Raw genomic sequence first — 14208 nt, 5'->3', positions numbered from 1 at the left:
CCAACACTAGATGGCAGGACTATGCATAGCATGTGTATCTGCAGCTACACATGCCATCGAACATACATACATATATATATATATATATACATACATATATATACATATATATATGGATAATGTCACTTACCCACATGCCATCGAACATATATTTATAAAGAAACTTGTATCTGCATTGCAATTTGTTTTTCACAGATCTGTTGAAATTGCCCCTTCTGGACCGGGAGAGACATTTCAGAATTCATTTCTTATGTCGATCATGGGCGTCCGGAAGTCTCAAAAAGGTGAATGTCAGGCTTCAAAAACTTTGCTAAACGAAAGATAATATAGCAAATAGGGACTACACTTAGTTGCTGAACTACAGTAAAATGATACCGAAATTGTTTTCCAGACATATCACTGAACTCTTACCAGAGGTCTCCTTTACAAAAAATAACAGATTTTTACTTAATAGTCTTAGAAATACGGTCAGCATTTACAAAGGTCACAAACAGGGATGGGACAAAAAACAAAACATGAGAAAGAGGAGGAAAGGAACAGCGTGGAGCCTATGTTGTCGCACATATGCGGCAGGCTAGAGGGACAACAGACTCCTTAACTGCTGTGATGGCGTTTGGAGATCACTCACCCGTGTTATCCTTCAGTACAATAGTTTTCTGCAAGTCTTCCACTTTTCCCATTAATCTCCGATATTGTTCTTCCGCCACCAGCAAGTCATTGCTGACTGATGCCAAGCTGGCACTCTTAGCCTCCAGGTTGTTCTGCAGTTCCCCCATCGCCCGTTCCAGGTCCCAGCAGGACTGCTTCAGCGTGCCGACCTCTGAAGTCAGGGATTGCTGCTTCTGTCGGCTGTTCTGACTGTCGTCCATCTGTGCCTGCAGCTTTGTGTTCAGTGCCGCCAGCTGCGCTTGCAACTCGGTCTTCTCTTTGAGGGCCTGAGCGGAAACAGACAAAATCACCACAGAGACTAAACACGGGTTGGTGCATGAAATGCACCCGTCACATTCCATCTGACCTAAAGATCTACAATTAATATTAACACTACCTTGACTCAAACACAACAAATATTGTGCAAAAGCACAAAGCACAAAGCAATGTAGGTGATACTTCCAATATACCAGTATGAAAGAAAACATGGCTATAGGTTCGGCGAAGGTGGCAATCCAAGCACAATCATTTGGATTAACAACAAGATTATCCTCAGCCCCTATGCGGCTAATGTACTATGTCTTATGTTTTGGACACACCAGCAGATACCACCATAAGTTTGCGATTTGTAGCATCTATCTCGAGGAATAACTGTGAAGAGCTGGCTTCAATCGGAACCACTATATAGCCACTTCTAATTTACCATCCCCGATGAGGTATCCGTTCACTAAATAAGCTTTCAATGGCTCCAACTTCCAGCCTCTTCCTAGTTCACATGGAACACTTGCATGACTGTATGGAGGATATGGCTCCAGGGAGAGACACCCACAATCTAGTCAAGTGGCCTAAAATTACTCTGATCTCTCCCACAGATCACATTCACATGGCCATGGCCACAGCCACATTGAGGGCATGTGGGCCACACCGCCAAACAGAACCCCAGTGTACCCCTCACGCCAGCCAACATGAACCCCAGAGTCTGGGGTAGAACACTGCTGCAGTTAACTTTCTAAAAAGAAGACTCATCAATTTGAGAAGGCGTTGTCCCAGTACACATGCCCCGTCCAACACATCAAGGAAATACCACAAGAACAGTTTAAACCAGTGGTTAAAACATCTGTGGACACCCACTTTATCATTACTGGAATCTGGGGACCCCCACTGAATCATTATTGGAATCCGGGGACCCCTTACGGAGTCATTATGAAAGCTAGGGACCTAATTTATTTAGATTATTTAATATTCTAAGCAGTCGAGGACCCCCTGAGGAGGCTCTGCGGACCCCCAGGGGTACCCGGACCACAGGTTGGGAACCACTGGTTTAAACAAATACCAAGAAAGTTGTAGATCATCTTATATCTCTGTGCCTCTGAAAGTGATTTTTCTTTTTAAACTCTCTCATAGCTTGTGCCCCACTGGAGCTTGGGTTTCAGAACTTTAGCAGTGAATAACATACTATCTTGTTGTGCGACATGGCTATTTGATCATAAATGCATAAGCAGACAGTAGGTCACACATAGAAAGGAAGTGCTATTAAAAGCAAATCTACAAGTCCACTAAAGCATGTTCAACTGATGAGTCTGCTTAGGTGGCATTACCTCACCTGCCCCACACATTACTAGCAGCTCATATTAAAGCAAAACAAAATGAATCATAGCAAAAACATCTGCCTCTGCTGCAGAACACCTGGTAGGACCTACAGGTAGCATCATGAACACAATGCTCTCAATCCAAGCACAGGTATCTGCCATTAGATCCCATAAATGTTGATGCTGCAGACCTCATCCTGCTGAAGCTAATTTATACTGAGCTCCAAGGACGTTGGCTTGGTTCATCTTTGGTAGGAGCTAAAACAGCATTGTTTGGGGCTTACTTAACTAATTACCAGTGAGCAACACTATCTAATATCAAAACTGTGCATGTTTAAAGCTTGAGGCAGAGTGCAACTTTAACACGGACAGAAACATAAAAGGAAGACCTCAGCACTTAAAAAGAAGCTATTAGTGTTGAAGAAGTGAGCTTTCTGACACATTTGCAGGAGGAGCAGACCCATGTGACTCTCTGAACCTACCACGCTTTGCAAGAGGTGAACTCAACTGATCTTTAACTGGCAGCTTATATGACCAAGCAAGTGTTATCAGTGTTATGTTACTAAGGACTAATGTGAAGGGGAAGAAGAGGCAGGAGACAAACTGCTCTCTTAGGGTTGCTTAAGGGCTATAAAACTAAAGGATTTAGCTTTAGGTGACAGCAATTGCCTCATTGGGCTACACTGGTGTGCAACTCTAAGTTACTTTACTACACAACGTGGCCTTGAGTCAAAAAACTAGCACAGAGAACTACCAACACTTCAAGTAAAACAAGACACTTTTGGTTCATAAAACAGAGAACAAAGGAAATCCCTACATCTATATTTCTAACACTAGTTACTGATTTTTACTGCAGAGAAAGTGGAAGAATGAAATGAAAAGATGGAATCTGCTCTAATGGGCTACAGTTGCAACATGATGTTCTATTTCTAGGAAATAGCTGTCTTCGTGTGGCTCAATCTGTAATGTAAATAGGACATAGTGAACAATACAACGTGTGGCCTAGTGCCCTCCCAGCTATATGTGGTAACGCTGTTTACCTGATGTCACTACTCCGGTTTCAACCAATCCCTCCACCCAATCACCACACTAAGCTCTGCTCTTTAGAGCATGTCATGTTTGAGATTCTCCAGATACAATTAACATTTTCTGTCATACTCCTCAGACATAGTGCCGTGTTAGATGGAATGGTTAATATTACTAAAACGGGAAGAATAAAAGCAATAACGCGTGCAAACGTCTCAGTGTACCTGGCTGGCTTCTGAAGATAAGGATTCAAGCTGTCCTTCCAGTCTCATCTTCTCTTTGAGAACCTGCAGCAGCTCATCATGAGTCCCTGCAATGGAGCTTTCCATGGAGACACTGCAGGAGAGACCACCACAGATGTAGGTGACAGTACGAGGATGGAATTAGAGAACTTAATGTGCTCAGCAATGCAGAAGAGGTTCAAGAGCCTGTTCAGAGAGCCTTTGTCTGTTAAAAACTAGAGGTGAACTAGTACTTTTGTGTACAAATATACTGCTTGGAATGATAAACTTTGAGCAGGGTCAAATACATTTTCACTTTAAATACCAGATGGCTTTTTTGAAAGGCTCATATTTATTTCAGCTAATAAAGCAACTCTATCCCCTCTGCAGAACTCATGCTATTCATATGCAGAGTACACACAACCTCACATGCTTGAATTTCCATGATTAGACAAACTTTATACTTACATCATCACACTAAGCCGGAAGGATTTATTGGACCATGCAGGGATTCTTTTTTGTACACACACAGTTCTGTAAGAAACCGCCTAAATTCCCGACAACCGTAGTAGCAAAGTGATCTAATTCCCCACCCTCTTCCTTCCCCACTGGAAGTTTGTTATAATGGAAAATCACTTCACCCGATGAGCGTTTCCAAAAACTCGATTTTCATGAATTTATGGCTGTTTTTGCAAAATTATAAGGAATGCAGGACTCTTTTGCACATTGTAAAGTCTCAGTCCTCTCACCGGACATGACCTTAGTTAGAAGCACGGTTTGCTTGTGTCACTTTCCTTTACTTGGATCATTCATGATTTGAACACACAACTAACCCTACCAATGCAGATGTTGCCTATCGTGGGAAGCAGCAGCAAAATGCTGCTTGTTCGCATGGTTCATTTCTTTTTCAGCAACAAACGAAGACTTATTAACCAACCGTGATTTAAGAGTATGAATTTTGCATAACATAACATAATATTGACATTCAGAAGCAGCAAAATTACATATTTAGTCCCTCATAAGCAGTCAACAAAAGTGAACTACACATTTGTATTCTATGATACCCCAAAGACTGAATAATTTGACAGATTCTGTTGTAATAAAGTAACAAAATGTGCTCCAAATGTACCTGCTAGAAATACTGTCCCTTCGGCTTCGCGTTTCACCATTAACCTCTTGCTCTTGGTTCTGATGTTCGGCTGCAGCTGCCTGAAGAACATCATGCAGCAAAGGGAACTGCCCCATGGCATCCTGGGTGATCTCCTGGCCATTCACAGTGTATGCTGCTTCCCGCTTGCACTCCATGGCCAGAGAAGAACCATATGCACCTGTGCCAGCAGAGACACTACTGTAGGTTGAGCTGTCACTTTCATTGCCATCCAGCCTCATTCCTGATTCACTTCCATCAATCTCCGAACTGTTGTCCCCAGCTAAGGAAGACAGCTCCAGTCTCTCGTCTGCCTCAGATGTGAAGCTGACCTCGGACACGACAGAAGTTAGACTTCCGCCGTTCTGCTTCAAAGATCCAGTAGATGAATCTGCTGCAACAAAACTTCCGCTGGAGGGCTCGGCACTTTCCGTCCGGTAGTCTGCAAGTGATCGGATCTTGCTCGATTTGGAAGAACGAGAGCTTTTCTTTTCTTTGGGGGGCACTTGGAGTCCTAGGCTGCCTAGTTTAGGCCCACGTGGGACACTGGTTCGCATGTAGGAGTACTCCTTGGTTAAGGCGACTGTGTTGGCCCGTGGAAGGATTTCCGGGTTGTACATCAATTCTGGGTCCAGTGTGCTTGAAGGCCGGTTTTTGGGAGTAGAATGTGTGGACTGAAAGAGATCAGAATTACATAACCTCAGACCAAAAGGCTTAGTGAAATAAAACGTTTTTAAAAACTGCTATAACTGCATTCACCACTGCCAAAATGGTATCTTACTATACAACTGCACAGTGTAGCTTTACTATGTATGTCTGTAATGCCGAGGATATTTTAAGCATACATAACAAAAGAGCAAATGACCAGGTCAGAGTCAATGAACTAGGCATCCCAACAAACTGTGCATGTTTCAAAAGATATACCTGAATGGCAGGGAAAACAGGTTCCTCTTTTCAGCAGAAAGAAAGTTAGAATGTTGCCTTAGAGGACAGTAGGGCCTTGCAAGATTATACACATCACCATCTTTGACAGCTATGATTGTTTAGCTTAGCAATAGGTATCAAAACCTGAAGTGTTTGGATCTCTTCTGTGGGTCAGTCAGGAGATGTTCCTAAAGCACAAGGCCACCTCCAAGGTAAGTGATCTACATCAGTGGTTCCCAAAATGTTTACTTCTGTGTACCCCCTAATGAGTCATTACTGAATGCTGGAGACCAAATCTGTTAATATTATTTCATTTTCTAAGCAGTCGTGGATCCCCTGAGGAGGCTTCGCGGACTCGGAGGGGTCCCCGGACCACAGGTTGGGAACCACTGATCTACATGTTCTAGCCTAGAAATAGCAATGAAATGTGGGGCTAGAACTGATTACATTCAATGTCAAGTAGGACAGCCTGTAGACTTCGTTGCATATTAACAATCTAAAAACTACAGAGTATAACAAAGTGTAGAACTTTAAGAAATACGAGGTCAAGTTTTCCAGCAAGTCAATGGAACAAAATAGCTCTTGAACGGCAACATGCTCATTAAATAACAGCACAGCTCTGTGTCTTGTTATTTCCATCCTATCGCTGGAAACCCAGACATTCTGACCACTGCGTGGGTCCTGTGTGTTTTTTGCTAAGTTTTCATCATTCAAAATGTATCTCCCTGTTTGAGCAAACAAGAAACGAACAGCCTACCACAATTCCTGTCTTCTTCCTATTCGACTCCCTGGAACAAAAGAAGTCTTGGACGTATCTGAGAGTTCCACCTATCCTGCCTGATCTTTTAGCTGAGGTGTGCTGGTGCTCTCTGTCATCAGAAGCCTGCACAGACATGGCATTAACATTTCCAAAGCTTGATGCCAGCATGCACTGCTGAAGAACAACCTCAAATGGGGAAAAACAATTAAAAACACAGCACAGTTACTGTGACCTGCCATTTAGCCAAATTAAATGTGCATGTTGTCATATATGTTGAAGGAAGGCTAAGACACATATAAACGTATTTCATAAAAAAAGCATAAAGTTGGGGGTAACGAGTCGGTATTAGTAACGAAAAGGCACACAAGCTGAGAAGACTTTAAACTGGGAAACAACGTGCTAGAGTTCACTAGTTTAACGGCCCAAGGACAAAGGGTCTTACTCTCTCCTGATGTCGCTGTACCCTGTACTGTTTGAGCTGCTCTTCCAAGCGACGTCGGGCCTGCAGTCGGATCTGCTCCTCCCTCTCCAGTGGCAGAGGGTCATCAGTGGAGCCTGCAGTGTTCAAAACCAAAAATAAACATGGCGTTCATAATGTACAGTAAACACTGCAAAAAAGAACTGTTCTGAATCGGTTACAAAGTGAGTCCACTTTCTGCACAAACATCGCTCTCTTACCATGCTTATGCCTCAGCAACCCACCCCCACGTCCCGGGTGCTTTTTAAAGTCAAACATTACAGATATAGACAGCATGTGCGCAAGTTATCAGCATAAAGCCAAAAAACAAAGTACTAGAAACATCACAGAAAATGCAAAGAAGGAACCCAGCAGTCCTTAAATAAGTTACCTTGCAAGGACGTCTTGGAAGCATGCCAGTATGGGTGTGAAAGCTTTCTCAGATGCAAGCAAAGTTTTGTGATCACCCATCTTTGTGTAGTTTGTAGAACTTCCCTATGTTCTAGGGCAAAGCATACTTTTTACCTGCACTTGGCACTGAAGCAGGTAACTCATGAGCATTTACGTACTAATTTACTTTCCATAACCTTTCCTCGAGAGCAATTCAATACTCGCAAAAAAAGATGCACTAAATGACACTAAAGAAAACAAAACAAAAAGGTCTAAAACCAGGGACATTCGAAACTCCCTGTGAAAGTCCTAATCCCTTGGGACATGCAATAATGTAGAACTTGGTAAGCTTTGCACATTTTTTCAGGCCTCGAAAAATCATAAAAATGTTACTAAACCTGCAGGTCGAGCAGCTTGAATAATCTATTTGACCTTACTGTAATGTACTTGACCTAGAAATGGATCTCAAATTGTGTGATCCTAGGCAAATATTATATTTTACAGTTTACTTTTTCTTCATTCTCACATATGAGTACACCTCAAATATGCGAGTTCAGCATTTCTGCTGTAAAAAAAAAAAAAATCCTCTTTTTTTGATTAAATACACTAAATGTTTTCTCCATGTATAATAAATCTAGACCACCTATAGGTTACACATGATCCGTGCATGACTTGCCCCTTAGTTTACTAATAGCTTTGCCATCAGCGCAGGAGTGTTTCTCAGTTTATGTTTAAACACTCACTGTTAATAAATATATTACTTAAGCCTAATGTGGTAGCTCACTGCCATTTACAGATGGTAAATTTCCAAGAAATGTCCAAAAACCTTCCCACTAACTTGCAGCTTTACTGATAAAACTATGTAGTGTATTAACAACAATCTGTGACAATTGGGTTTCAGAAAACATTTATCATTTGCACTTCACCAAGTAAAGTGTTCTGACTTTGTTTTTTTTTATCCTATTCAAATATTTTTTCATCCTATTAAAATATTTTTTTCGTCACACAGAAGTACAAGAAATGGTCTTTCACAGCTACTGAAATATATTTTGAAATGTTTGTAAATTTGACTTAGTTATATAAATGTTGTTTATTAGGAAAAGCCTGATGCCAAAAGCCTTTCATTTCACATAGGTCAGACAGTTCACGTTCCAAAAGCCTGGAACTCTGCATTCACAAGGAAACATATTGGCATTGCAAGAAGGCAAACTGACTTTTGACCACTTTCTGTGAACACAGAGCAAATGTGACAAGGATAAGATTTAAAAGCATCTTAACTGCTAATTCAGTTTCTGACTGAATAGAACACTTCTTCTTTGTGCACTCGGCAGAAGGGTCGAGTGGAATCTAAAAATAGCTCGACCTCATAAAATAAAACTGGCCATAGCGAGTGGTCGAGTAGATTTTCAAGCCCTGTTTTTGATGTACTTGACAAAACGTTGAAACTTTGTACAACCCTAGTAAACTCTCATATTTTGAGTAAGGACTCCTCCATCCCACCCTATTTCACCCGCAAACAACTGACTAGATGCTTGATGGATTGGGACTAAAATTGGGATAAGGATGCTGGAGTACAGCACCATACAATCTTACCTTGATGTGTATCCACAGGTCTCGAAAAATCATAAAAATGTTACTAGACCTGCAGGTTGAGTAACTTGACTAATCTACTCGCCTAACTATAATGTACTTGATCTGTAAACCGGTCTCAAATTGCCAAATATTTTATTTTATAGTCGCCTTTTTCAGCATTCTCACATATGAGTGCACCTTCAAATATGTGAGTTCAGCATTTCTGCTGTACAAAAAAACCTCTTGTTTGATTGAATAGACTAAATATTTCCTAATGTATAATAATCCAGCCCACACAGAGGGTTTACATGATCCATGACTTGTCTCTTGGTTTACTAATAGCACTGCCATCAGGAAAGTTTCTCAGTTTGTTTAACCACTCATTTTTAATACATATATTACTAAAGCATGATGTGGTAGCAGACTGTAATGTCATTTACAAATAGTAAGTTTCCAGGAAAGGTCCAAAAACCTTCCCACTAACTAGCAGCTTTACTGATAAACTGTATATTATATTAACAATAATTTGTGAAAACTGGGTTTCAGAACACATTTATCTTTTGCACATCACATCACCAAATAAAGTGTTCCAATTTGTTTTCATCCTATTGAAATATTTTTTTCATCACAAAAGTACAAAAAATAGGTTTTCAAAACGACTGAATATATATTCTGAAATGTTTGTACAGCTGACCTAGCTATTTAAATGTTGTGTGTTAGGAAAAACCTGTCACTGTACAGCCTTTCGTTTCACACTCTTTGTCCAGCAGCTCAGGCAGTTCACCTTACAAACTCCTGTAAGTCTGCAGTCTAAAGGAAAATTAATTGTAAGAAGACAAACTGACTTTTGACCTCTGCCTCTGAAAATAGCACAAATGTGACAAGATAACAAGATTTTCCTCCTTCACTTTCTGACTGAACAGGACAACTGATCTTTGTCAACTCGCCAGAATGAACGAGTAGGTCCTAAAAATAGCTCAACCTGATAAAATATGACTCGCCATAGTGAGTGGGCAAAGTAGATTGTTCTAGGCCTGATCCAACTTAGGGCATCTGAAGACATCTTTGCAAGACAAAGGACAATCACGCTTCTCTGTGAAACCAGACTACATAACAAATCTACTGAGTTAGAAATCTCTGGTCAGCACTATTTTGGAGGACTCCAGATGATTCTCAGGTACAACACTGAAAAATTTAACTGGCCCTGTGAAACCAGAGCATTCACAGCAAATGTCCTGTGATATTCACACGATGTCAGTAAGAATTTTAGCACAGTAGTGTTGCCAACTCAGGGGTGTGGAAATTAATAAAATATTTACTTGTCCATGGGACAGGTTGCTCCATAAATCTACTTGCCCGGTAAAAAAAAAAAATCCACTTGTCCCTTTGGTGCAACGTAGTACGGTGACAAATTATGGCAGCAATTTCATTATGTAAGAGCTCTGATTATAGCCTTTCTGATTATGCCCGGCACCTGCTAAACTAGGGTTTGAATACTAGCAATTCCCTTATATTGCCACCTGTCTGCAGATCTACATATTGGGGCTGGAGGTAGTGGTAACTAATAGTTCCAGAGTTGGAATGCCATTTTGAGTCTGTACAAACCTACTAACTTGCATGTTTTAGGGGTTTTCACCAGCTCTTCTCAGATCTTTTCACATACTGAGAAAGGTTGAAAATGTACTCCTGACAAGAGAAGAAGTAAAATTTCTCCCAGGGTTGGGAAAAAGTGGTTGGAGGGAAAGTGAACTTGTAAACACTCAACATGTTTTCACATGAGCAAATCTACACATGCATATTTGCTTGTGTCAAAATGCATTTCACAAATATTTTATACAAGATTTCCTGGCCTACTACTGTAAATTCATGAAAGCTGTAAATCTGCACTAATGCAAGGACATGGGTACCATGGGTGCACTTGTGTGGCTTTCTTTAAGAATTGGGCCCCTAAGTAGGTCTGGTGTTAACCAAGACCTTTTGTTTTTTCTTAAAATTCTATATCTTTCCCTAGCTATCTGTTGACTGCCTTTACTGTGAGCGACATTATTTTGCTCTTTCAGAAGGAGCATATCGGCACACAAAGCAGTTTTTTTATTCAGTGCTGGGAACGTTGTGGCAATGTCTACTTTTTGAGAACAAAAAAAACGTTATTATTTTTGCCACAGTTTGTTATCATGGCAAGGGCCCGGCAGCTCCAACACCTATAAAATTGTAGAAAAAACATGTCAAAACAAGCCATGCACTGACAAAACCAAAGAGCTGACCAACAATTCAAGACCTTTTGGCTTTGCCAATGTATGTTTATTTTCATGGTTTTCATAATCCTGTTTAAACCTGTTATCTTGATTTTCCATTATGAATATTATTTGGAAATACTAGCATGCATCAACGCATTTACTAAACAACATTTCAAAGTAATAGTACATAAACTTTCACAGTAATTTAGCAAAATGTTTTTTTTTTCCTAGTTGCATTTTTTTTTAGAACAATCTATTTTGAAAGCAAAGAATCATCAATCTTGCCTTCAAGATTCTGCAAATATTTGCATCGAATCAGAGAGCAATATGGGAGTATTATACTCAGCCTCATATTGTTAAACTTTGCAAGTGTGTGTATACATTTTAGAACTGGTACCAGTGTCAGAAGTGCAGTCCGAGGCTTACAAGATTTCTTTAGAGCGCTTGCCCTAATAATAAAGTTTTGCATTAATGAATCATAAATACAAGTTCGAACAGCTTTAACATATAAACACAAATATTACTTTAACTACAGACAATACCCTTCCCTCAGCAATAATGTACTGTAAACTGGCCAAGGGGTTTGTGCTGCAGAGGGTTGGGGCTACTTGTCCCAAGGACAAAAATACTTTTTGTCCTAGACAACAATCAATATGTCTTGGGTGTCAGGCTATAGGAATTCCACATCCCTGCATCTGTTATTTCTATTACAGGCACTATTGTGGACACAAAATAGGGCAGCATCTATCACTACAGTCGCTCATAAGTCCCACTAAAGAAGGGAAAGAAATTAATTGGACTATTGTATCTAATAGAAATGTGGATGGCCACCACCATGGTTTTCTGATCAAATTAGCCATTTGGCGCAAACAGAAAGAGGGTACTAACTACTAAAATATTCCTCCCTGGCAACAAGTGCAAAAATCTAGGACACACAAACACATCATGAAAACATATGGGGAGATGCCTGTGCATTGCTCACGTATTGTAACTGTCTAAAAATTGGCAGGGCACACCAGTGTCTCTATAAATCCTTCACAGCCAAAATTCTCAAGCGGCCCACAGAGGGAAGGCAAGGAGAATCGGTACTTCCTGATGCCATCAAGAAGCTGCAAAGCACATGCCCTCTTTCCAGCAACCACAACAAATATGGTGCCTGTTGGGCGTTTGTGTTGCTTTTGCCTGCAGTGTAAAATATGTAATGATATTGCATTAAAAAAAAGAGAACCGCATATCCAAAAGGGAACACTAGTCCCAACCAATGTTATCAACGCTTTACTACTTTAAATTATAGTAAATGAAAAATAACACGTAACCCTAATGCTAACTATAGAAACGTGAAGGTATTATATGGTATGACTAGGTAGTCTTACCATGGAATACCAACAATACCCAGTAGTGGACCTTGGATTCACTCGCAGTAAACCCTAGCTCAGTCATGACAGTGTGGCAAAGAGCAGTCAGGCTTCTTAGAGGAGCATGTGTAAAGCATTTCACATTAACAAAATGGACAATAAGTAAATGACATGACTCAACAGAAATCATTATAGAAAACTAGATTAGATTGTAATCTTAATTTAGACACCAAAATAAACTTTGTAGCTTTTGTACAGATGGAGTTGTGAATTTTTAAGTACTTTGCAGATTTAAAGGGTTTCTATTGAAGTCAATGGGAGAAATAGCAGTGTGCACTCTGGCCCTTCTAGGGTGAGTTCCTGCGGACCCACGGGAACTTGAGGTCCTGCGGGGACCTCGGCCAAGAGTCCCCAGTCAAACTTTTGTTACCTTGCCCGGGGAGTCCAGTTGCAGAGGTGACTTGGCTGTCCTTAGTTCTGAGCAGTCCGCAGTGGCTGGTGTGTTTTGCACTTCGTTGCAAAACTGGATTCGGGGGTGGACTCACACTCTACCCTTTGGATGTAGAGGTTTTTAGGGGGCAAGGACCAGGATTCAACGCTTGGATCTTCAACACCTCATCCGGTGGCTCCAGGTGCAGAGGTAGCTCCTAGCTGTCAATCACCGGGCTGGTCGTGCCAAAGCTGCTTTGCTGCTCCAGTCGAAGTCACTTCCTTCAGGCTGCAAACCCACAGGGAGAGGGTCGCTGGCAATGTCGGTCCCTATGCTTGGGGGGTGCTCTAGAGTCAGTGACTGTTATGTGGCTGTTGGTTTCAATGCAGGTGACAAACAAGCCTTGGTAGCTGCAAGGGTGGGCCACAACCTTTCTGGCGGCGGGAGGTGGTTTGGTAGGAAACAGAGGCTTGAAACTTCACATGCGCCCCACTCCCACTCCTTAAATGATGGGCACTGAGTTTCTTTGGGCTCAGGCACTCAGAGCCAGTCAGGTTGAAGTTCTTCAACCTCAGCACTTCTTTATTCCTGCAGTTTGCAGGTGCCATTAATCAAGGGAGTCTTCCTTGGGGAAGTCACTCTGGTCAGGAGCAATGGGTTTTCACCTCTAGCACAGGTCAGGCACTGGGTTCCAGTACTGGTCCCCTTAAGTCACTCTGTGTCCTCTTCTTCGCCCTGGGGCTGGGATCCAGGTCCAGTTGTTGGTGCAGACGTCCTTTCGTGCCTCTCTCTTCTTTTCCAGGTAAGATCTACGTTCTGGTGCCAGGGGAGGCCCTTAAATCCTAGTTTAAGGGTGTGAGGGACCGTGGCTAATTGACTACTGTCCCTGCAGCTAGTTCGCCCCTGCAGTGACAACTTCCTGTGGGGAGTACATTACTTTCTAGCCAGAACCCACTATTCTTGTGGTCTGCCCAGATGGCAGAACCCTTCCTTGGCCGTGCAGACCTCCTAGCCCACTCTCAAAGGTGTGGCTAGTTTGAGAGAGGTGCACGTCTCCTCCATAGTTAATTTTCCACCTGCCCAGCCGGGCAGGGCAGGAAGGTCTTTGTCCTCCACTGGGGAGACAGCTTTCAGCACATCAAAGGCCAGGGAGGCTCTGAGGCTCACGGCCATGATGATAATCTCACTAGCCAGCCTGGGAGAGAGGTGTGGCTAGCACCACCGGCAGGAGGTCAGACTCGTGTCTGTGGCAGCAGCAGCTCAGGAGAGCCCGCCAAAACAGTACAGGACTTGGGTACTTGGTGGGCATCCTCTAAGGATGCCACAAGGGCATCTGCTTTTTAATCCTAAACATGGGCATCATGATCAGGGTAAAAAAGCAGTGTTTGAAACCAAACACTGTGGGACTCGGCTGGGCCATTGCAGAGCTGGACATCTGAGCAATGGTCAGAT

At 41.9% G+C, this 14208-nt stretch overlaps 1 protein-coding gene across 2 annotated transcripts in view; it reads right to left on the bottom strand.

Annotated features, from left to right (window-relative positions):
- GOLGA3 (golgin A3) overlaps positions 1 to 14208 on the bottom strand; it is a 133123-nt gene that overhangs the window by 70041 nt on the left and 48874 nt on the right. For both annotated transcript variants that reach the window (XM_069215266.1, XM_069215265.1), the window contains 4 exons: positions 6758 to 6870; positions 4614 to 5305; positions 3488 to 3599; positions 629 to 935 (listed from right to left, as the gene is read on the bottom strand). In XM_069215266.1, the coding sequence (XP_069071367.1) occupies positions 629 to 935; positions 3488 to 3599; positions 4614 to 5305; positions 6758 to 6870 (1224 nt within the window). The remainder of the gene's footprint in view (positions 1 to 628; positions 936 to 3487; positions 3600 to 4613; positions 5306 to 6757; positions 6871 to 14208) is intronic.

The sequence above is a fragment of the Pleurodeles waltl genome, chromosome 11 (assembly GCF_031143425.1).
Source record: "Pleurodeles waltl isolate 20211129_DDA chromosome 11, aPleWal1.hap1.20221129, whole genome shotgun sequence".
Taxonomy (NCBI): Eukaryota; Metazoa; Chordata; class Amphibia; order Caudata; family Salamandridae; genus Pleurodeles; species Pleurodeles waltl.
The sequence above is the reverse complement of the archived record's forward strand: the minus strand, read 5'-3'. Positions and strand labels throughout refer to the sequence as shown.